We start from the raw sequence: 22223 nt of genomic DNA, 5'->3' as shown, positions 1-22223 counted from the left end.
TTTTGCTGCAATCTCCGGAGGACGAGCCCTTTGAGGTCCCGCCAGCAGCACCAAGCTCAGCGCTTTCCCAGCAACTCCCCTGTTGGGACACAAGTATTTCCTGGTACAAAGTTCTGTTTGCACCTCTTCACCTCGGGGCTGATACCAGCCTGGTCCCCACTCAGAAAGCCTACATCGCAACCTTCCGGAAGGACCCAAAGGGGAAGCCCAGTCTGCTGAGCCCCCGACCCTTCCACCCACAGAGCCCCTGGGCCGGCTGACTCCATTGGTAGCAGCAGTGCGCCACCTTGCGGACAAAGACGATTCTAACAGCCCAGTGGTGGATTAGAGGTTTCCTATCTCCAAATAGGGCCTCAATGAGTCAGGCTCTAAAGGTCAAGGGGACAGGTGTGACATCGTCGTGGTCTTTAACATAGCTCCAGAGTCTCTTCATTGCCCTCGGGATAAAACCGAACGTCTTAACTTGCACCACCTGTCCCGCCCTAGCTCTCCCCACTCACGCCCAGCAGGGTGAGCTCCGGGACCCTGACCCGGCTCCTCTGTCTGCGCTGAGCATCGGTCCATGCCTTCTGTCCCGGCGTCAGCCCTTCATCCCTGAAAGTCGCCTCTCCAGGAAGTTCCTCACAACCCCTGGGAGAGGTCCGATTCCCCTCAAGGCGTAGCCGCCTTAGTTCCCTCTGAGGCCGCCTCACAGATGGGTATCTTCCTGCTGCGCCTCACCTGGTCTTTCCTCTGTCCATTGGTGTGTCCACTTCTCCCCTTCCTCTGAGGACACTAGGCCTATTGGGTTAAGGCCCACCCTAGTGACCTCATTTTAATACAGTTACCTCTTTTCAGACCCTATCACCAATCACAGCACCACTCTATGGTCCTGGGGCTTAGGGCTGCAACACCTGAACTGACAGGGGTCCACATTTACTGTATAACATTCTACCCTCTCCTTTTGTTTATTGTTTGTTTGTTTTTCAGATAACGAGCAGGACCCTGAGGGTGGTCCCACGCCATCCCCATTCCCAGGGCTGACTTCAGTGGAACTCATTAAGGAGCCTGACCCAGCTCCAAGCAGCAGCAGCCCTTGCTGAGCCTGCCCAGCCTCTGCCCAGACTTAACCCCCTGCGTGGCCACTGTTAATAGACACGTGCCCGCCTGCTGCCTTGAGAACACCCAGACAGCCACGTTCACGGGTCCTTGCGCTCACACAGGACCAGGCAGGCACTCAGCAGGAGATGTCAGAAGAAGCATTCCTTGAAAGGAATGAACCCGAGAAAAGAAAAAATTCCCCAAGAGCTTTAGGAGGAGATCAGTTCAAGGAGGGAAGGACAAGGGTCCTGCTTGTGACCTGAAGGGGCGACGCCTCCAACACCGCAGACGTGATGGGGCCGCGGGTGTGTCACTGAGCCCGGGCCGGGACCCATCGGAGGGATAAATCACAGAGCAGGAAAGGCTCATACAGGCGAGGGAAGAACGGTGACTTTATTTCAGCGTCTTTAACTTCATAAGAAATTCATGAGCAACGCATGGGAACATTTTGTTGGTTTTGGTGGTGGGGAAGAACTGTAAATATGTATAATATGTAAATACTCTTTTATAATAATAATAATAAAAAGCCCATGGAGATAAAGAGCCTGCCGCAGGAAAGCTGTGAACTGTGCAGGATGCTAATAGAGCTGTCGTCACTCTAGGAAATTACCATAATGCTCACGGGGCTCTGCGAGTCCCAAGCTTTGGAGAGACGTGCATAAATAAATACAAACCAGGAAACACACCAAACGCCCACGCGTCTCTCTGGTTTCGCTTTCTTTTTTTCTTTCTTTATGTGGGAAAAGTAGCTTTAGTAATAACAAGCATTGGAGGTAGACCTTTCTGGGGTCAAAGGCGCCTCCTCACCACCGCCGGGCCGTGCGGCCTTGGGCTAGTCGCCCAGCCCTCCGAGCTCGCTTCCCGCATCTGCACCAGGGACAGCGGGACAGTGGCCGCGGTCTGCGGAGGGGAAGCCGGACAGCACACCGGGATCGGGCGGCACGCCCTCCTCGCCGGTGCGCCCTTCCCGCCTGAGCGCGGATGGATCCCGGGGCAGGGCCAGGCCAGGCCAGGGCGGGCGTGCCTGTCCGGGCGGAAGGACCGTGGTGGCTCGCCCGGCACCGCGCCTGAGCCCATGGCGCCGGCCGCGGGGCGCTGGGCACCGGCCGTCTGGAGGGCCTGCAACGCACTGATGGCCGCCTTCTTCGCTCTGGCGGCCCTGGTACAGGTCAGCGGCGTGGCCCGGGAGGCAGGCGGAAGGCGGTGGGGGAGCAGCTCGCGGACACCCCGAGGCGCCCGGCTCCAAGCCCCTGTCCCCAGGCCCGTGCAGGGCAAGCCAAGCGAGCAAGCCCGCAGTGTCGCGGGGGCGTGCAGTGCAGGTGGAGGGTGGAATTGATCTGCATTGGATGATAGGTTTCTTACCCACCTGACTTGGTTGTGTCCCTCTGACCACAGCGCCCCCCTCCCCTTCACGTGCTGGTAGGAGCTGGTTCCAAATGGGTCACTTTGAAAGCTGCCTGAGCAGAAGCAGCCAGTGGGTGAGACTGAACACCGTTCAGGGCCTACGTCATGAATCTGAATCAAACCCCTTATAGCAGTGGTCCCCAACCTTTTTTGGGCCACAGGCCGGTTTAATGTCAGAAAATATTTTCACAGGCCGGCCTTTAGGGTGGGACGGATAAATGCACCAAATAAAATTATGCGACCGACCAACGTAAAAACTGTGGTATTTTTAAATATAGTTGTCGAATTTACGAGACAACCGTCGAGAGTGAGTCTTAGACGGATATAACAGAGGGAATCTGGTCATTTTTAGTATATGTGCTGCCGAAGCGAGCACGGAATCTGGTCATTTTTAAAAAATAAAACATCGTTCAGACTTAAATATAAATAAAACAGAAATAATGTAAGTTATTTATTCTTTCTCTGCGGCCCGGCCCGGGGGTTGGGGACCACTGCCTTATAGCACAGTTAGCGCTCCAAGTCCATGTTTGGCTTTCTTCATTCCTGCAGATGGAAGGGCCCCTAACAACACTCGTTCTAGGTTTGGCTTGCTTTGTTTGGAGTTCCCGTACAGTTCTTTACAAAAACGTGTGGGCCTGATGTGCCAGCCATCTGCCGTGTTCAGCCAGAAGCCCTTTCTGCCACGAGCCGCTCCGGTGGTAGTCAACCTGGTCCCTACTGCCCACTAGTGGGTGTTCCAGCTTTCATGGTGGGCGGTAGCAGAGCAACCAAAGTATAAATAAAAAGATAGATTTAACTATAGTAAGTTGTTTTATAAAGATTTTTTCTGCCAAACTTAGTGAAAATCCAACATAAAGTACTTGGTAAGTAATTATTATTATATGCTTTAACTTGCTGTAACTCTGCTTTATAAATTTTATAAAGTAAAGTGACTTCCCTACTTTATAAATTACCGTTACTGTGGAACCGGTGGGCGGTTAGAAAATGTTACTACTAACAGAGATACAGAAGTGGGCGGTAGGTATAAAAAGGTTGACTGCCCCTGCACTATGTCTTATTCCTATTCTGTACCCCCGGTGCCTGCTGGGAGCCGACTGCAGCATCTGGCACGTACCCAATGGCTGGGATGAATCGGAGGGCAGACCAGAGACAGTTGGAACCTGACGCCCTGTCTGCTAATACCCAATGTTTTTGGCTTTCCAGGTGAACGATCCAGATGCAGAACTCTGGGTGGTGAGTATGAGCCGCGTTCCCAGGTCTGAAGGAATTGTGGAACTGCACCAAGCACACTCTGTTTGCTGCCACCCCTGCTCTGTGTGTGCTGAAAAACCTAGACATCAGATCCTTTGTAAGCTCTTTCCCCTGAAGTATTCAGGGGAAATGGGTCAGAGTGACAAGGCACTGTGTGTGCGTGCGCGTGTTAATTCAGAATCTTCCAGAGACATGGGGGTCTTTTAGCAGTATTCCTTTTGAATAAAGGGTCCAACTGAGGGTACATCTTTGAAGACACAAAGTAGAACTCTCAAGGTCAACTGTTGTGCTTCTGCTACCGACAGTCCACACTGAACTGGTGCTCTGATAAAACCATTTGGGGAGGGGGGGAGAGAAGTCATTCCACACATTTTCTGAAATATCTGGATTTTGCCCAGTTTCTTCCACTACAGATACAGAAGATTGTACAATATCACCAATGAGATTATTTTAGGCTTTGCAACAACATCAACCGTGTACAGATTAGCAATAAGTAAACGCATTTGGAATTATAATGCAAAATTCTAGGCAGTCTTTTTAGTGCAGTAGAATAGTAGAACTGTGTTCTCATACTGTCCAGACTCACACGTCCCCGAATCAAAAACGGCCTTTTCCTTGGCAGCCTAGTCTGTATCCTTAGCTCCGAATACTTTTTCCCTGCAGACAAGTCTCAGATATACCGCTTCATGTTGAATTTACAAAAGGCTGCTAGATAGCCTCACCTAGGTGTCTCATTGGCTCCTCAAATACACCCATGGGTCCAACCAGCATCTTCCCCTCAAAACCCACGCGTCCCCTGCTCACCGATTTGTTTTCAGCAGAATCACTCTGAATCATCCTTGCTCAAAACCTGTCACTTCTAACATCTCTCTGCCCCTTACTGTCTTTGAGATCCCCTCAAAACAACAACAAAAACAAATAAAAAACAAAGCAAACAAAAAGCCCAAGGTAGGCCTAATTGTTTACCTGTACAGAACCTGTCCATTTTACTGCTCACTTCAAGCTTAACTGACGTGATGTGAAGAATAAACCCCACGTCCCAAGACATCCTCCCTGTCCCCAGACATCTTCCCTTGCCTCTCACATGGACCCTGGCGGTAGCTTCCTAACTCTCCTAGCTGCTTCGAAATGTCTTCCACGGAGAACACTTCTGGCATTTTTCTTCCTACTTTAAAAACTTTTGTCATTCCTCAAGGTATCTTAAGTTGAAACTCTCCAACTGGGCATTCAAGGCCCACCACTGTATGGCTAACCCGCCTTCTCAGCTTGGTCTTGGCAGCCTAGGCCATCTGTAATAGTTACTGTGCCTTTGCCCTGGAATTCCAGTATGTCACAGTCTACTCAAGCTTCAAGGTCTAACTCAAAGGCTATCTCATAAATCTCTATCCACTGCGCCACCACCAGCCAGGCAAAGCCGCATGCTTCCTGTAAAGCGACCATCTCCTTACCTGCCCTCTTCCTGCAACACCCATGCACTAGCAGGTTTGGCCAGCGTCAGCTCGCTGTGAATGAGGCTTGAAAACAGGTCCTGCTCACAGGCCAGTCTCCAAACTCCAAACCAACTTACCAGCAGTTTCCAAGACGGAGAGCCCGGGCTTCTTCGGCACATCTGACCCATCGTTAGTACATTTCCTGCGGCCCCACTTGCAGGGACCAGCATTGGGCTGGAGGGTCCATGGTGCCAGACCCCGCAGGGCCACCTGGCTGGTTATGGCTACTCCAGCTCTATTTGCAAAGAGCATTTTCTTTTATTCAAGTGGGGAAGCCCGTTTGGGCATGGATGTAACTTGGCAGAGGTTAGGTGTGTCTCGAGACCCAAATGAGGAATAATGCGCCCTTCCCGGACTAGCCTGCAGTCTAGGAAGGCTTGCCGTGGTGCGTACCATCAAAACACTGGTTACCACCTCCTCGGTCGTTCCCGAAGCCTAAGGTAAATCGAGTGTGGTGGCCACTGATGTCAGCATCTTCCTTTATTTCCTCAACACTTCTGAACACCTCCTACGTTGGACATACGTCTTCACCCACATGACTGCCTCTCTTTCTGCTAACAGGTTGTGTATACAATCCCTGCAGTGCTGACCCTGCTTGTCGGACTCAACCCTCTTGTCACAGGTATGAACCTTAGATTCCGAATGGAGATACTTAATAAAGAATGCTCCTGAATGAATGAATGGCTCTAGAGCAGAGGCGTTATCATGTATTTATTTATTTTGTAACCTGCTTCCTGGATTCCTTACATATATATATCTATCCCAGGTTTTAAAAACAAACCACTCAAAATAGCTGGCTTGTATTGCCCATAGGATACCCTGCCTCAAGTATGGACAAAACATACCTGCTTTGCCTTTTATGGCCCTAAAAACTCTCAACAAGCCTGAAGTTAGACAAGTTATACTATAAAGCAATGCCTTAGAAAAAAAAATACATTTTACATTTTTTACAAACGTTTTCTTATTAATGAAGAATAGTCCTGCAAGTTATTCTTTACTTTCTTGAAAACAGCTTCTCCTGGTAGGGCTTGAAGTTCTCAGCATCGGAGTGGGGGAAACTCGTCCCGAGGTGCAGGGGTTCCTTGCACAGGCCCCTGGAACTGCCCACATCTTTCAAGTGTGTTAATTAAGTCAGGGCTCCACTGATTGCAAGCAAGGAAAAAAAAAAACCTAAAATGGGCTCTAAGCTAACAGGTCGCCGTCCTGGGAGACTTGACCGCGAAGGCGCAGGCGGGCCAGAATTTCAGCTTCTCTCCTCTCCGCTCCACCACCTGTCGCACTGACTTCAGTCCTGGGCCCCACACGGTAGCCTTGCGGCTCCAAGTCCACCAGAACACAGTCCACTCCCCTGATACAGCCACAAGCCTCAAGAACTGAGTCGCCGGCCCCGATTTGTCCTCGGTTCATCCTGGGCTAACACAATGTCACCAACTGATGAAACGCTTTGACTGACCTAGCTTATGTAGGACTTCGGGGACCGGAGCGTGGGAGGGGTGGGCTCCCCAGTAAGAGTCGTCACAGGAAAAGGGGATGCTGGACAACCAAATTAGTCAATGTCCACTTAAAGTTATCATTGCTTCAACTTCTATAATGTCCCTCAACACAAAACCGAACCCCGCCTACTCTGCTCTGTCTGACAGCAGACTGCAGCAAAGCACACAGCGTCCAGTTCTCCCTGGGACGTGTGTGACTCCACGATTTCTGTTTGCAGGGAACTTGATTTGGAAGAGTGTCTCTGCAATACACATATCCTTTTGCACGGTGTGGGCTGTCAGCCTGGCGTACCACCTCGCGCTCCACACCTTGCGGGACATCTTACATGAGGAGGAAGGCAGGTAAGCACGAACTTTGGCCCTCAGAAGGGGCGCGGGCTGAAATCTCCCGCTCCCTCATAACACGTCACCTGTCACCGTGACGTAGTCACGTAGTCTCTCCCCCTACACCACGAAAAATCAGGCTAAGTATTATCTCCTTTCCAAGTTGACGAACCTGAAGAAATGATGGGACCAGAACTCGAACCCAGCACTGTCTACCACACTCCATGGCCACTTCCCCGGGCAGCCATTACGGAGTACATGTTACCCTCAGGGCGTTGGGCCTTGACCCCTTTATAATGGAGCATGAATACGCTACAGTAGTAGTCCAGTCTAATAAGGTGAAAATTCCACCAGCATAGACTCAGTTTCTGGTTCAAGCCAAACTCTTACCAACTAGGTACTGCTCAGCGACCTCTGAGGTCAACCTCACTCAAGCCTTGTCCCGGTACTGTATCTCTCTCATGTCTTCTCGCTTGGTCATGGCCACTCAATTCTTATCCACTTCTCCTTTGCTTCCTCCCACCCTTGACTTCCTGGCCTCACTAACAGCCTCATTCCTTCACTTTTTATCCCACTGCTAACATCTGCCAACAACTGTCAGTTACGCATCTCTGGTAAGGCACTGCTACATTGTAGGACCGCATCCTTGGGAAACTGCATCTGGTTGGGTTCAATCAATGAGAACGGAAACCAAATGGGTTGAATCACCTCCAACTTAAGAGCCTACATGGTATGGTGAACTCCCTCCCAGTGGGGCTCCCAGTGGTACTATGGCCAAATATAATTGTTTCTTAGTCTATGTAAAAGAAGATAAGTGTTTAACATTTCTAGCATGCAGCCACCCCCAAATCACTTGCCTGGCCCCCAATACAAATCATCTCTCCACAAAGCTGACAGTCTCCACAATATGTGCTCAAATGACTCATTTGTGCTCAACCTGCCGAACTCCGAACACTCTAAAACAATGTAAAATACACGATCCAGGTGAAATGCTTTTCTTGGTTGTAGTCTTCTGGAGACCCAGCGACATGAAGTGATCTGGCTGTGCTTTTGTTCCATTGGGTTTTTGTTCCCTGCCAACTTGGGGAACAGTCATGGAGCTTATATCTGCTTCATGATTTTTTTTTTATGTATTCACTTTAGAGAGAGAAATATAGATTTGTTGTTCCACTTGTTTACGCACTCATTGGTTGATTCTTATACGTGCCTTGACTGGGGACTGGACCTGCAGCCCTTGCACCTCAAGACAGTGCTCTAACCGAGTGACCTGGCCAGGGCTGAAATTTACTTTTATTTAGGGATTTAAACATCAGAGAAAAGCAATTTATGAGTCATGCCAGGCTTGAAAGCACTCTGTAGATGCTCTAACTCTTGGGGGAAGTCACCCAACAATCAGCAGAATCAAGTGTTGTGGAAATAGCGGGACAATACGTATCTCACTGGTAACCACTTCAGAAATGTGAAATGTGTGCTATTTTTACAGGGAGCTGTTCGGGCTGGTGATTATCACAGCATGGATGGGTCTGTGCCACAGTTCATCGAAGTAAGTTTTCAATTCAAAGGTGTATTCAAGGTTGATCAGATCAAGTAGGAAAGTGAGACTAGTGAAACACAAATATACACAGGAATCTTTTGAAAGAAGTTATTTCCTTCCCTAAGGAAAGCTAATGATGAAACCAGTCTTCTGCGTGGCCCAGTGGAATCATAGGGAATTGCCAACTTAAAGGATGTTCTTTGGGGAGATGGAAAATGATCTCAGAAGGAAGCTCGGAGATTTAGGGAATGAAGAGCAAATTAAAAAAAAAAAAAAGCGTGAGTACATATAAACGAATACTAACCTTATAGCACAATGATGTTTTATGATACTCAAACATAAAAAGAATAAGTGCATGACAAGAGTAGCATTAGTTGGAAAGGGATAAATGCAGGCAGTGTTCTAAGATCCTTAAATTGGGAAGCAGTAAAAATATCAATTTATATTAGACTTTAATAAGGATTCATGTGGTACTCCTTAGGGTAACCCCTAAAAGAAAAGAAGGAGAGTACAAGGCAGGGAAAGAGAAGGGAAAAAGAACAGAGAGGAGAAATAGGAAGTATATGTTTAGAGTTTATTTACCCAAATATATGAGAAATTACATTAAATGTAAAGGTTCCAAATATTCCAATTCAGAATCAAAGAATTTCAAAGTGGATAAAAAGATTAAAAACTCACTAAACACTGCTTACAAAAGACACCCCTTATAGATACAAAAAGATTGAAAGGTAAAAGATGGAAAAACACACTATACAATCCATAACCAAATGAAAGCTAGTATAGCAATTTTAATTTAAAAAAGTAGACTTTAAGGCCAGCATTATAGAAAAAGGATTTTTTAATTATTTTTAAAAAATATTCAAACATATAAAAAAGCAGAGACTAATGAGTCAGGTGTACCTATCACCTAGCTTAAACAATCATCAGTATATGTCCAATCCTGTTTCATCTAATCAGTCTTCTCCATACTTAAGATTTTAAAATAAATCCCAGAAACCATAGTTATATCTGAAAATATTTCAGTATGCATCCTTACAAGATAAGCACTTAAAAAAATAACCAGTCTACCGTCATCACACTCAAAATATATCATTCAGAACTGAGTTTTCCAGTCGATGTTTACATTTCCCGAATTGTCTTGAAAATGCTTGTTCCTCTGTGCTGTGCTCTGTATTTCCAATAAATTGGTAGCTCTAGAGGCCTGGCTAGATTCTGGTATTATCACTACTAAGCAAAACTATTTCAGGGTGATATGTACTTCCATCATAATATACATAATGCCTAGCTGTTTCTTTGTAATGTTAATAGTTTTTAATGATCATTGCCTAAGTCCATTAACTCATTTGAGCTGCGAAATGGTGCTATTCTAATTATACCATTCGTTGATTAATAGCTGGTAAAGATCTACAAAGAGAAACTTCCACTTATCAATTCTTTGAGATACAAATCATAAGATGAAAAGGGCAAAGAAAGTGTTGATCCCTAATTTACCAGTTTTCAGAATAAATCGTTCATGCCTGGGCATCTTCCAAAAGTGACCAATCTGTTTCCGTTGCGTTACTATCATTATAGTCAGGGATCTCAACACAGTTGATGTTTTTCAGTCCACAGATGGTATCTTTATTGATGCTTCAACTGTCCAACTTCAACCAGTGGCACTTACTCAGGTTTGGATCCTGAGTTCTTTTTGACACGACCCTAGTAACCTTTGATTTCTTCCTTGCTTTCCAATATGACACAATGTTCCAAGATAATGTTGTACATTTTATGCCTCATACCTGAAATCAACCATTTTTCCAAAAAGCCCTGATTACTTTTTAGTAGGTAATGGGATTTAGAGGTCATGATCCAGGCGTGAGCAGTGCTTGTCACTAGTGGATTGGTTATGGGTTCTTCTCCGTGGAACAAGCTAGAACATTCACATACATGTGCAATTTGTACATAATTGTACATATAAAGATAATATGATTACATATATACTTAAAAATAAAATACCTTGTGAGTTCATACTGATCCTAGCAATTCAAATTCAAAAACACAGATTTTCATTTAACTTTATCAGCTTACATCTACCTTTCCTTTTAATCATGTCAAAGTCTCTGGTCTCAGTGTCTTCAACGTTGGCTCCTTGGACTTACCTCACAATACAAACAATCGCAGAATAACAATGATTACTGAAGACAAGAGTTTTCGGTTTGTCCTTGTTGTTGTTAGGGAACATCCCTCTAAGGCAGTGGTCCTCAACCTTTTTTGGGCCACGGACCTGTTTAATGTCAGAAAATATTTTCATGGACTGGCCTTTAGGGTGGGACGGATAAATGTATCACGTGACCGAGACAAGCATCAAGAGTGAGTCTTAGACAGATGTAACAGAGGGAATCTGGTCATTTTTTAAAAATAAAACATCGTTCAGACTTAAATATAAATAAAACGGAAATAATGTAAGTTATTTATTCTTTCTCTGTGGACTGGTACCAAATGGCCCACGGACCCGTACCGGTCCGCAGCCCGGGGGTTGGGGACCACTGCTCTAAGGAATATATATTCAAATTATTTGGGATAGTTACTCTGTATGCTAATGCTACCAAGTGAATCCAGTTAAGTTTTTTACTTCCATTTCCAGGGATACCTTTATTAAAAATAGGTTTTGTTTTATAAGTATGTAAATAGCTACGTAGTCCCAAAGTCAAATCTACAAGACAACGTCTATTCAAAGAGCTCTAGATTCTTGATCTGCCAACCCAACACCCTGCCTTTGTCTACAAGTGCAGCTTCCTCTGGTTTTCGGGTTCATCCTTCCCTGGTTATTTCAGGGAGCAAACACGTTCATTTATTTGTATTTCTGCATGCCTTGGATAAGTGGGGGCAGGTCACACACAGCTGTCCTCGCTCTGATTTTCCCTTACTAAGTCACAGAGATCTTTCTGTAGGACAGAGTTCCCTATTCTGCTGAGAGGTCCACAGCCTATCCAGTCCTCTGCTGCTTAGACTGTACCTTTTGCTATGAAACAGAATGCCAACAGAGGATACTGTCAAAATTTTGAATTTGGGAAATTTTGACAGTTGGGAAATGGGCAGGAAATTTGCATTTTTATTAGAAGCAAAGGTGAGCACATTTTCACATGATTACAAACCAGTTGTATTTCTTTTTTATATAAAATATTGGTTCATCTCTGAGAGATGTAAGTTTAGCCTGTTTCTTCCTTAAAGCTGTTAGTTTCCTCTGCTTTTAGAAGCTTTCTATATAGATTATGGCTCCTAACCTTTTGTACAACAAGGAAAAATGTTTTTACAGTTTTTTACTGTCCTTTTACTTCGCTTAGGCAAAGTATACATTACTTTGCCATGAAAATGTCTTGTTTTTACTGTAACCAAATATATTAATCCTTTCCCTTCCTGCTCCTGGATGTGGGGTCAAAGGAAATCTTTCCTCTCAGGTTTCGAAGTCATGTATGTTTTCTTCTAATATACGTACAGTTTCATTTTCACATTTAAACCCTTTAGAATTTATCCTCGTGTGATGGTATAAAAAAACCCATCCAGTATTATCTCATTTCCTTTTGGCTATCTGGTAAAATAAACCATTATGTCAGATGCATAATAACAATTCTAAATTTGTATATAACTAAGAACAGAGCCTCAAAATAGATTAAAAAAAAACAAAAAAAAAAACCAACAGAAGCCTGACCAGGCGGTGACGCAGTGGATAGAGCGTTGGACTGGGATGCCGAGGACCCAGGTTCGAGACCCTGAGGTCGCCAGCTTGAGCGCAGGCTCATCTATCTGGCTTGAGAAAAATAAAAAAAAATATGCTCATCAGCTTAGACCCAAGGTCACTGGCTCAAGCAAGGGGTTACTCGGTCTGCTGAAGGCCCGTGGTCAAGGCATGTATGAGAAAGCAATCAATGAACAACTAAGGTGTCCCAACGAAAAACTGATGATTGATGCTTCTCATCTCTCTCTGTTCCTGTCTGTCCCTATCTATCCCTCTCTGACTCACTCTCTCTGTCCCTGTAAAGAAAAAAAAAAACCCAACAGAACTAAAAAAGGTGGCCCTTACCAAAGCTGTAGCTGCTTCCACATGGCTGCTGCGGTCAAAAAGGAGCCCAGAGTGACCGTTTTCCATGACAGTCCCCGTTCTGTTTGCGTAACTGATCTGCACCATTTTAGGAAAAGATAGCGGGGGGGGGGGGGGGGGGGACGACTAAAAAAAGAAAACTAAAAAATCTATTGTCATTTTGAAAGATGTTATAAGACTTCTTTCAGTCACTAATAGTAGCAGAAAACAAACAAAAATATTGAGATATAGATGATCTGACCTATGCAATAAGAAACTTGAGCTAATGGTCACATACAGAATACCAGCACCAAGAATAGCAGAATTCATTCTTCTCAAGTTCACATTGAATACTTACACAAAGACGGTATGTTGGGCCATAAAATAAGCCCCCAAAATTTCAGGGAATATTCTTTGACCACAGCACAACTAAACTAGACATAATAAACAAAAATGATTATTAGACAATCACTGTGTGTTTGGAAATTAGGAAATACACTTCCAAACAATATTTGGGTAAAAGAAATCACATGGATTTTAGAAAAGATTTCTAAGGCAGTGATGAGATTACTGTGTACTGAAGTTTGTGAGAAGCAGCAAAAATCATGCTTAGGGGAGAAATTATAGCCTTAAATAAATACATTTAAAGAGCAAGAGAGGGTGAATGAGCTAAGCTTCCAAAAACTTAGGAATTCTCCAATTCAAGAAGTTAAGAAAAGAACATCAAATTAAACCCAAAGAAAAAAGAAGTAAATGTAAAAGCAGAAACCAATGAAATGAAAGTTGACACAAAAAAACAGAGGATGAAGTTGGTCAAACATTCATTCTCTGAAATGACTTGTAACAGTGACAGGCCTGACAGGCCTAAGAAGGGCAGAGAGGGGGAGGCACAGACAACCAACATTGGGAATGTCCCAGCATGTCCAAGAGATCCTGCAAAACCATAAAAGGACAGTGAGTGACTTTTTTGCCAATAAACTTGAAAATGTAGATAAAAACGGACAGATTCGTTAAAAATTACAATGTATCAAAACTCACACCAGAAATACTCTGAACAGTCCCATAAATATTAAAGAATTGAATCAGTAATTTAAATTTTTTCCTAAAAGAAAACTCTAGACCAAATGGCATAACGGGAGAAGCCTACCTAACATTTTAGGAAGAAATAATGCCAACTTTCAACAAACTCTTCCAGAGAACTGAAAATGAAGAAATACTTTGCAATTCATTTTATCAGAAGAAAAATGTTCTTGATACCAAACGTGACAAGAACATGACAAAAAAATAAAAATAAAACAATTAAAAAAAATACATGGAAATCTTACTTATGACCACAGATGGAAAAATGGTAAACAAACATTAGCAAATTAAGTGCAATATATAATCCAACCACCTGGTTGCATTTATTCTAGGAATACAGCTAGTTTCAATGTTCGAAAAGCAATCAATGTTTTCTACCACGGTAAGAGAATAAAAGGAAACTATCTTCTCAATCTATATAAAAAAAGCATTTGATCCAATTCAGCTTCCAGTCGTGATAAAAGGTCTTAGGAGACAGGCACACACGGGCACTTAGCCTGACAAAGGGTATCTCTGCCAAAGCGTGATGCTTCACAGGGCGCAGGCAAACCGTTCCTCCCTCGGAGAGCAGCAATGAGATGCGGCTACTCACTACTGACACTTCTCCTCAACACTGCTCTAGCACTTGTCCTAGCCTGTACAATAAGGCAAGAATAAGAAATAAAAGGCCCAAAGATTAAAAAGGAAAAACTAAATTTTCATTATTCATGGTAACAATGCATGCATAGAAAAATCAAAAAGTACTAAAAAGTTATTTGAATAAGTGAGTTTAGCATGATTGCTGGATACTAGGTCAATATAATAGAATAAACTGCCCTTTTATCAGCAAATAACAAAATAATAACAAAAGTTTATTTAAAACAAGATAAAACAATTCCTGTGGCTCTGTGGTAGAACATCCGCCCAGCGTGCAGAAGTCCCGGGTTTGAGTCCTAGTCAGGGCACACGAGAAATACCCATCTGCTTCTCCACACCCTATCCTTCTCTCCTCCCGCAGCCATAGCTAGAATGAGCCAGTTGGCCCTAGGTGTTGAGGATGGCTCCATGGCCTCGCCTCGGGTGTTAAAAATAGCTCGGGTGCCAAGCAACAGAGCAGCGGCCCCAGATGGGCAGAACATCAGCCCCAGACAGGGGTTGCTGGATGGATCCCAGTCGGGGCGCATGCAGGTGTCTGTGTCTCTGCCTCCCTGCCTCATACTTGATTAAAGGGGAAAAAAATCAACTCCCTAGGAATAAATGTAACAGAGACATGTAAAATATGTACACACAAAACTATAAAATATTAAGGGAGAAATTAAAGAAGACCTAAATATCCTGTGGCAGTACAGGCTAAACCTATTATTGGCAAAAGCATAAATCAATGAAACAAAATAGAATCTAGACACACAACCTACCATACACAGACACTTGACCTATGACACAGTGGCACTGAGAGTGACATGGTACCCAAAGGCAGTCTTTTCAATAAACAGTGCTAGAGCATCTATGTATCCATTCGAGAGAAAAGCAACAGGACCCTACCTTACAACTTCCATGAAAATCAATTCCAGGACTACAGACCCAACATGAACGCTACACACTAACACCTCTGGAGAAGACAACTCAGTCTTCTCAAGACCCCGGGGAGGAAGCATCTTCTTAAGCAGGACACAGAATCATTATGACAAGACTAATTCTAACATTGCTTAATTCATCAATGACTTCAGTTCCTCAAATCATACACATAAATGACAAGAATTTGCATAAAGAATTCCTAAGATCAATGTTCTTTTTCATTAAAAAATTTTTAAAGAGATCTTACAAAAAAGAGGATGTATTTTACTGAATTCTATCTTTATACTTGTTTTCAAAGCCATCTGTAACTTCACTGGATTTTTACTTATAATTTTCGTGTCCTTATAGGAAGCCAGTTGGTGGGAGACTTCAGCTGGCTGTGGCCACTGTAATCGCTCTGTCCCCGCTGACCGCATGGGTATACGTCTATGTCCACGCAGAGATGCGCTCCTCCTGGCCCACTCACTGCAAGACGGTCATTTAAATGAGGAATCTTGTTCTGCAAATGAAGTCTCGATTTTTCATAACCATGAATTTTATTTTGTTAATCCTCACTACTTTTCAAGGCGGAGTACAGCACAACACAGGGTGGGATGGGACCAGAGAGGTGGGGCCAGACCACCTACCGTGTCAGAGTCGCAGGAAAGGCAGCCCGGAAAAAAGTTAAGGCATCTAACTGGGCTTCCTATCTGTGACTCGGGCAAACATATATAAAAACCTCCTGGCGGATAGTCCCTCACCTATCAGAGGGTTAATGGCGGATCTCCCACTTACACCGCTGCGAAGATTGAACTAGATATTATGAAAGCTCTGAAAATACCAAGTGCTCACAAAGGGCTACACGTGGTTAAAATGGGGGAAGCAGGGTTTGGTTAATGACAGGAACAGAGGTTCAAGAGAGGGCTGTACCCCTGAACGAATCTCACCACCTCTACCGGGACAGGGCTATGAACTGAACGAGGATCCAGGTGAACAAAATGGGCGGGTCTTGGGAAGAAAGGAAAATAAAGGAATCTGGAACCAAAAATGAAACGGAGTATTAATTACATTGTAAATAGAAAACAGGACCAACATCTATACAGTTTTAGGAAAATATCAAAAGCAAGTGAGGGGGCCATTTTAGAGCCCCGCCCCCCAATACTGCACCACTGCCACCCTGCGTCCGGCACTAGAAATGTGTCTAGACTGAGGGCAGAACGTTTTTCTTCTTTTTTATTTTAATTTAAAAGCATTCATTAACCTATTAGAAAACTATTAATGTTTGGGACACCTGTTTTAAGTATGTTTGGAATAACCTGGGTATGTCAATCTAGTCCTTCAACTGCAAACTTGACATCGAAATACAGATCAAATATTTCCAATGAAGTCAACGACCCAATGGATGCTGTAAGTATAAAATATACACTAGATTTTAAAGATATAGTATTAAAAAATGTAAAAGTCTTTGGACTGTAGTATTTTTCTGGATTGAAATATTTTAGCTATATTAAGGTAAAATACATTAAAATTCATTTTATCTGTTTCTGTTTACTTTTTATAATGTGACTGCTGGAATATTTTAGGTTACTTATGTGGCTCACGGTGTATTTCCGTTGGTCAGAGCTGTTTCAGAGCAGGTGGATGGCAACTTTTCTACCCAGGCTGGCATCAAACTCCATAGTGAAGACACTGGTTCGTGAGGCGCAGGAACTATTTCACTCAGGAAGTATCAGCACCAGCCACGTGTCAGGAGTGAAAGTGAGCCTGGAGTTGACCACATATTTACAGCCTTTCCTGCAATGCTGAGTCTTGTATAGATGTTTGTTAAAGGTACACACGTGTTTTGTTTCACACCACGGCCACGGGAGCTGGACCGAAACACAGATCTAACCCTACAAGGCCCAGCTCAGGACCCGAGTCCCCGCACTGTGCAGCAAGTTCAAGTCCCACTCCGACTGTCACTCGGTCTTCTCCACACGGCCCAGCTCAGGACCCGAGTCCCCGCACTGTGCAGCAAGTTCAAGTCCCTCTCCGGCTGTCACTCGGTCTCCACACGGCCCAGCTCAGGACCCGAGTCCCCGCACTGTGCAGCAAGTTCAAGTCCCACTCCGACTGTCACTCGGTCTTCTCCACACGGCCCAGCTCAGGACCCGAGTCCCCGCACTGTGCAGCCAGTTCAAGTCCCTCTCCAACTGTCACTCGGTCTTCTCCACACGGCCCAGCTCAGCCCCGAGTCCCCGCACTGTGCAGCAAGTTCAAGTCCCTCTCCGGCTGTCACTCGGTCTCCACACGGCCCAGCTCAGGACCCGAGTCCCCGCACTGTGCAGCCAGTTCAAGTCCCTCTCCGGCTGTCACTCGGTCTTCTCCACACGGCCCAGCTCAGCCCCGAGTCCCCGCACTGTGCAGCAAGTTCAAGTCCCACTCCGACTGTCACTCGGTCTTCTCCACACGGCCCAGCTCAGCCCCGAGTCCCCGCACTGTGCAGCAAGTTCAAGTCCCTCTCCGACTGTCACTCGGTCTCCACACGGCCCAGCTCAGGACCCGAGTCCCCGCACTGTGCAGCAAGTTCAAGTCCCTCTCCGACTGTCACTCGGTCTTCTCCACACGGCCCAGCTCAGGAACCCGAGTCCCCACACTGTGCAGCAAGTTCAAGTCCCTCTCCGGCTGTCACCCGGTCTCCACACGGCCCAGCTCAGGAACCCGAGTCCCCGCACTGCGCTTCTCCACACGGCCCAGCTCAGGACCCGAGTCCCCGCACTGTGCAGCAAGTTCAAGTCCCACTCCGACTGTCACTTGGTCTTCTCCACACGGCCCGAACCAGCCGTTTCCTGCTTCATTTCCTGCCCTTTGGGGAATCGTCATAGCACTTCTTGCCTCTCCTAAGCTTAGTATATCCTTCAGTGTCTCGTCTTCTGCTCTTCTGTCACTTGAGATGCACTCCCACACCCACTTAAACCATCTTTCTTCCTTCAAGTCACCTGTAACCCCTGCACACAGTGAGATCATGCCCTGCATCCTCGGCCTTCCCTCGCCGCTGTGACCTGACCTGCCCCCACCAGCACACAGTGTGAGTGCAGGGACTGTGTCCGGTCCCCTCTGCAGGCTGGAGAACGGCCTCGAGGACGTCGGGTCAACCCCCGGGACCTACGCATGTGAACCGGGCAGAGCAGAACAGGCTTTGCAGGTGAGCGAGTTCCGGGCCTCGAATGAGGTGACCCTGGCTTATCTGGGTGGGCCCTCACTGCCATCACAATTGTGAGAGAGACAGCGAGAGACAGTGGGCTACACGAACAGAAGAGGAAAAGGTGAGGGGACAACAGAGCAGAGAGAGACTTGAAAATGCTACCTGCTGGTTCTGAAGGTGGAGGAAGGGGCCACAAGCCAAGGAACGCAAGAAAGGCAGCTCCAGAAACTGAGAGGGGCGAGGAAGGAGTCCCCCCGAGGCCCCCGAGGGAGTGGGGCCCTAACAACGCCTCGATCTTAGCCGAGATAACCGTTTCAGACTTCTGACTCCAGAACTGTAAAGAGCAAATATGTGTTATTCAAGCCACCAAGTCTGTGGTCACGTCACAGTAGCCACAGAAAACAAACGCTCCTGTATACCTGCATAATGCCAGGAGCTCAGCAAGCACACGTACTGACTAGTTCTGTTTCTAAGCCCCGAATCAGACTTTCTCTACACTTCACATAGTCCTTACCTGTCACCTAGTAAGTAAGTGTATCTGCAAATGAGCCTTACTGCGTGTGACAACTGCGTTAAACATGTGCTATGTATCTACAGAGAGAGTCACAGGTAAGCTCATTTATCCGCTAGCCTCACGCAGCACTGGCAGGTGGCCTGGAGACCACGTGGGCAGGCATGCAGATGCTCGAAACAAGGTCCCCCACTCTGGCTGCAATCTCAAGAGGCCCACCCAGCTCCTCTGTGGCCCTCCAGCTTCACAGGGGACGGCACACCCGTGTCCATGGGAGCACCGTTCACTTACCTACGAAGTAACCTGACAGTTTTGGTTTTGTACAGAACAAGAACTCAAGCCCATGAAAGCATAACCTGATGGATATTCTGAGCGCAGAACTGTCCAGAGCTCATATGCATAGCGGGTTCCACGGAGAAACGTGACCTGAGCTTACTCCTCCTCTTTTCCCACGAAGTGTAAGTTATACAGCTAATACGTGAGCATATCGTCCTTGTAAAAATGTAAAAAAAAAAAAAACTCCGGTAAGGTTGAAATAAAATCTGTCTTGGAGCGAGTAACCCCCACCCCACCCCCCAGCTCATTTCTGCCAGTTCCATTCACTTCCTTTCTGCTTTTCAGCTGGGGATACACAGTCCGGAAACACTTCGGAACGTCTGAGCCCACACACATCGAAGCATTAATAAACACACGTTGTAATGCCCACAGGAAACTAAACAGGAGACGGAGGACTCGGGTGGGGCAGAGGAACAGGAAGACAGAGCTGGCGTCCCTCTTCCTACAGACCAAGTCAAGCAGACTGAGGCTGGAGGGGCTTTTCCCTCCTGTAGCTGATGACTCGGTCCGTCACCCTGCCTTTCCCCTTCAGCAGCATCCGGTCAGGGTAGACGTACACCGTGCCGAAGGCCTGGCTGTCGGGGCCCGTCTCGATGACCCCCTCCACGTTGACGTGGTGCACGCCGAAGGGGTCCTCCGCGTAGCCGCCGTCGTGGGTGTGGCCGGCGAAGAAGCACACCACGCACTCGTGCGCCCAGATGACTGCGAGGGCGTCCCTGTAGTTCCAGGCCAGGCACACGCTGTCAGAGGCCTCCGGGTAAATGGGAAGATGGCCTGTCCCAGAGAAGAGAAGGAGCGAGTCCATCAGCATACGCTCTTTCACCAAACCAAACGGCTAAACACCAGCACTCAGGAAAACGGTGTGCAGGGCCACCTTGTTACGGGCGGAGGGACTGAGACGGCGAAAGAACACACACACACACCCACAGGGGCTGGGAAACCATCAGCCACACCCCTGGAGCGGGAAGGCTGAGACCGTGCACATACAAGGGCAGCAAGGCCTCGTGACAACAGGAGCCCTGGTATCTCTAGGGCCTAGAGCAGGCGTGGCCAACAGTTTTTGCCCCGGGGCCAGATTAGAAAGAAAACTTTTATCATGGGCCAGTCGAAATATTAAAATTAAAAAATGTTAAATACAGCCCTGGCCGGTTGGCTCAGCAGTAGAGCGTCGGCCTGGCGTGCGGGGGACCCGGGTTCGATTCCCGGCCAGGGCACATAAGAGATGCGCCCATTTGCTTCTCCACCACCCCCCTCCTTCCTCTCTGTCTCTCTCTTCCCCTCCCGCAGCCAGGGCTCCATTGGAGCAAAGATGGCCCGGGCGCTGGGGATGGCTCCTTGGCCTCTGCCCCAGGCGCTAGAGTGGCTCTGGTCGCGGCAGAGCGACGCCCCCTGGTGGGCAGAGCGTTGCCCCTGGTGGGCGTGCCGGGTGGATCCCGGTCGGGCGCATGCGGGAGTCTGTCTGACTGTCTCTCCCCGTTTCCAGCTTCAGAAAAGAAAAAAAAAAAAAAATGTTAAATACAAAAATTCATTTAAGTAAACAAAATTTTATTATGTAATTTGATTATGAATAAATATGAGTGAAAAGCAATTTTAATATACAATATTATTTTAATAAAAATATTTTTAATGAAAATATAATTACATACCGTATAAATATCCAAACTGTATCACAATCAATCAAAACAATATTTAATTAATAGAATGAGTTTGAAGGGGTTATATCGCAAATAAAACAATTATTTCATTTTACAAACAGCCCAGACACGTTTTCAGTTATCAACTGCAGCTATTGTCTATGCTACAATGCCACTTGATTCAGGACACTTGACCACAAAAATAACGAATTGTTTGACCTTGGGTGCACACTGGCAAACTCCGCCTTTTAAAAGAATGTGGGTTTCACATCACCACTAAATGTCAAACAATTCATATCGAGTACAGACGAGTACAGAAGTTGTAAATCTTTATAATGGAATTTTAAAAAAAATAAAGAAGTATCACGAATCCATTCAACCAATTATTGGAAGTTAACACTAGATTAGTCACATGCAGAATTCTTTTCTGCATATCACTATCTTCTTAAATATCTCGACTTCCAATAATCAAAGACGCTTCCGCTTCTGAGTAGCTGAGATTTTAAAGTAGCGGAGAATATTAAAATTTAATCGCAGGCCGCATAAACTCATTATGTGGGCCGGATCCGGCCCGCGGGCCGGATGTTGGACATGCCTGGCCTAGAGTCTCAAGACGTACAATTAGCACAGGAGACTGACGGCGCCCAGAACCAGGCACATGTATGGACTCCAGTCCCACCCATTTCCTCAAGTGTATGAGTGGTATGTACACATGAGGTGCTACTCTTAAATAAAAGAACAGGTTAGGGAAGGACCAGTGAATTATAGGTCATTTTTATAAACACTCGATGTTTTACAAACAACTGATTTATGCCACGATAAACACCTCTGAGAACTAGGTACCCCAGCCATCTCGCAGATGAGGAAACTGAGATAAAGTGGGGAATATTCATACTGGGTCCCACAGGAGAGAGGGAAGCAGAGCTGGGGGTGGGGGTCTTCCAGTCCCTGACGCCCAGACACATGAGGCCACATCACACATCAGGCCACATCCACACCGACATACAGATCCAGCAGCTCACTGGTCTTGGCTTCTTCCCATTAAGTCACTTTTCTCTCGATTACTGTTTATTTTTATTCTGCTTCATCTCTGCTGGGTTGTATTACAGGTAAAAAAAGAAGAGGGGCTAACGGTGCATCCCTGCGGGCACACGCACGCTCAGCCACCCGTCCAGTGGCGACAGGGCGGAGCGTCTACAGAGGTTGCCACAAGGGACTCATCTCCAGAAGCCCTGGACAATGTCACCGTCAGCTGCCCCCTTCTGTTTCAAACACTAGACTTCCAGGGCAGTGCCCGTCCTCCCGGCTTTCC

At 46.2% G+C, this 22223-nt stretch overlaps 2 protein-coding genes and 1 non-coding gene across 9 annotated transcripts in view; 2 read left to right on the top strand and 1 right to left on the bottom strand.

Moving 5' to 3' along the window:
- The first annotated feature begins 1854 nt into the window (after positions 1 to 1854).
- TMEM220 (transmembrane protein 220) lies at positions 1855 to 16676 on the top strand. 3 transcript variants are annotated; one of them, XR_010748955.1, is made up of 6 exons: positions 1855 to 2248; positions 3688 to 3832; positions 5787 to 5847; positions 6937 to 7060; positions 8526 to 8585; positions 15616 to 15686. XR_010748955.1 is itself a non-coding variant. In XM_066364892.1 (6 exons), the coding sequence occupies exons 1-6, from the start codon at positions 2156 to 2158 to the stop codon at positions 8748 to 8750; spliced, it is 417 nt and encodes a 138-aa protein (XP_066220989.1). In that variant the 5' UTR covers positions 1855 to 2155; the 3' UTR covers positions 8751 to 8842. The 3 variants fall into 3 exon arrangements, 2 of the variants coding, with proteins under 2 accessions (XP_066220989.1, XP_066220988.1); XM_066364892.1 differs by lacking the exon at positions 15616 to 15686 and adding an exon at positions 8702 to 8842 and having other exon boundaries at positions 3688 to 3717; XM_066364891.1 differs by having other exon boundaries at positions 1876 to 2248; positions 3688 to 3717; positions 15616 to 16676.
- Positions 9647 to 22223, bottom strand: part of ADPRM (ADP-ribose/CDP-alcohol diphosphatase, manganese dependent) — an 18120-nt gene continuing 5543 nt past the window's right edge. Inside the window, exons 4-6 of one of the 5 annotated variants that reach the window (XM_066364888.1) lie at positions 17961 to 20051; positions 17760 to 17922; positions 16462 to 17703 (exon numbers count right to left, since the gene is read on the bottom strand). In XM_066364888.1, the coding sequence (XP_066220985.1) occupies positions 19732 to 20051 (320 nt within the window). In that variant the 3' untranslated portion in view covers positions 16462 to 17703; positions 17760 to 17922; positions 17961 to 19731. Of the gene's footprint in view, positions 13567 to 16461; positions 17923 to 17960; positions 20052 to 22223 lie in introns of those variants that run through there. The other 4 variants (XM_066364889.1, XM_066364890.1, XM_066364886.1 and 1 more) reach the window with 4 other exon arrangements.
- LOC136396022 (small nucleolar RNA SNORA16B/SNORA16A family) lies at positions 12625 to 12758 on the top strand. The gene has a single exon (XR_010749456.1). It is a non-coding gene; the product is annotated as a small nucleolar RNA SNORA16B/SNORA16A family (small nucleolar RNA).

Source organism: Saccopteryx leptura, chromosome 2 (genome assembly GCF_036850995.1).
Source record: "Saccopteryx leptura isolate mSacLep1 chromosome 2, mSacLep1_pri_phased_curated, whole genome shotgun sequence".
Classification (NCBI taxonomy): Eukaryota; Metazoa; Chordata; class Mammalia; order Chiroptera; family Emballonuridae; genus Saccopteryx; species Saccopteryx leptura.
This window is presented reverse-complemented; position numbering and strand designations above follow the sequence as displayed.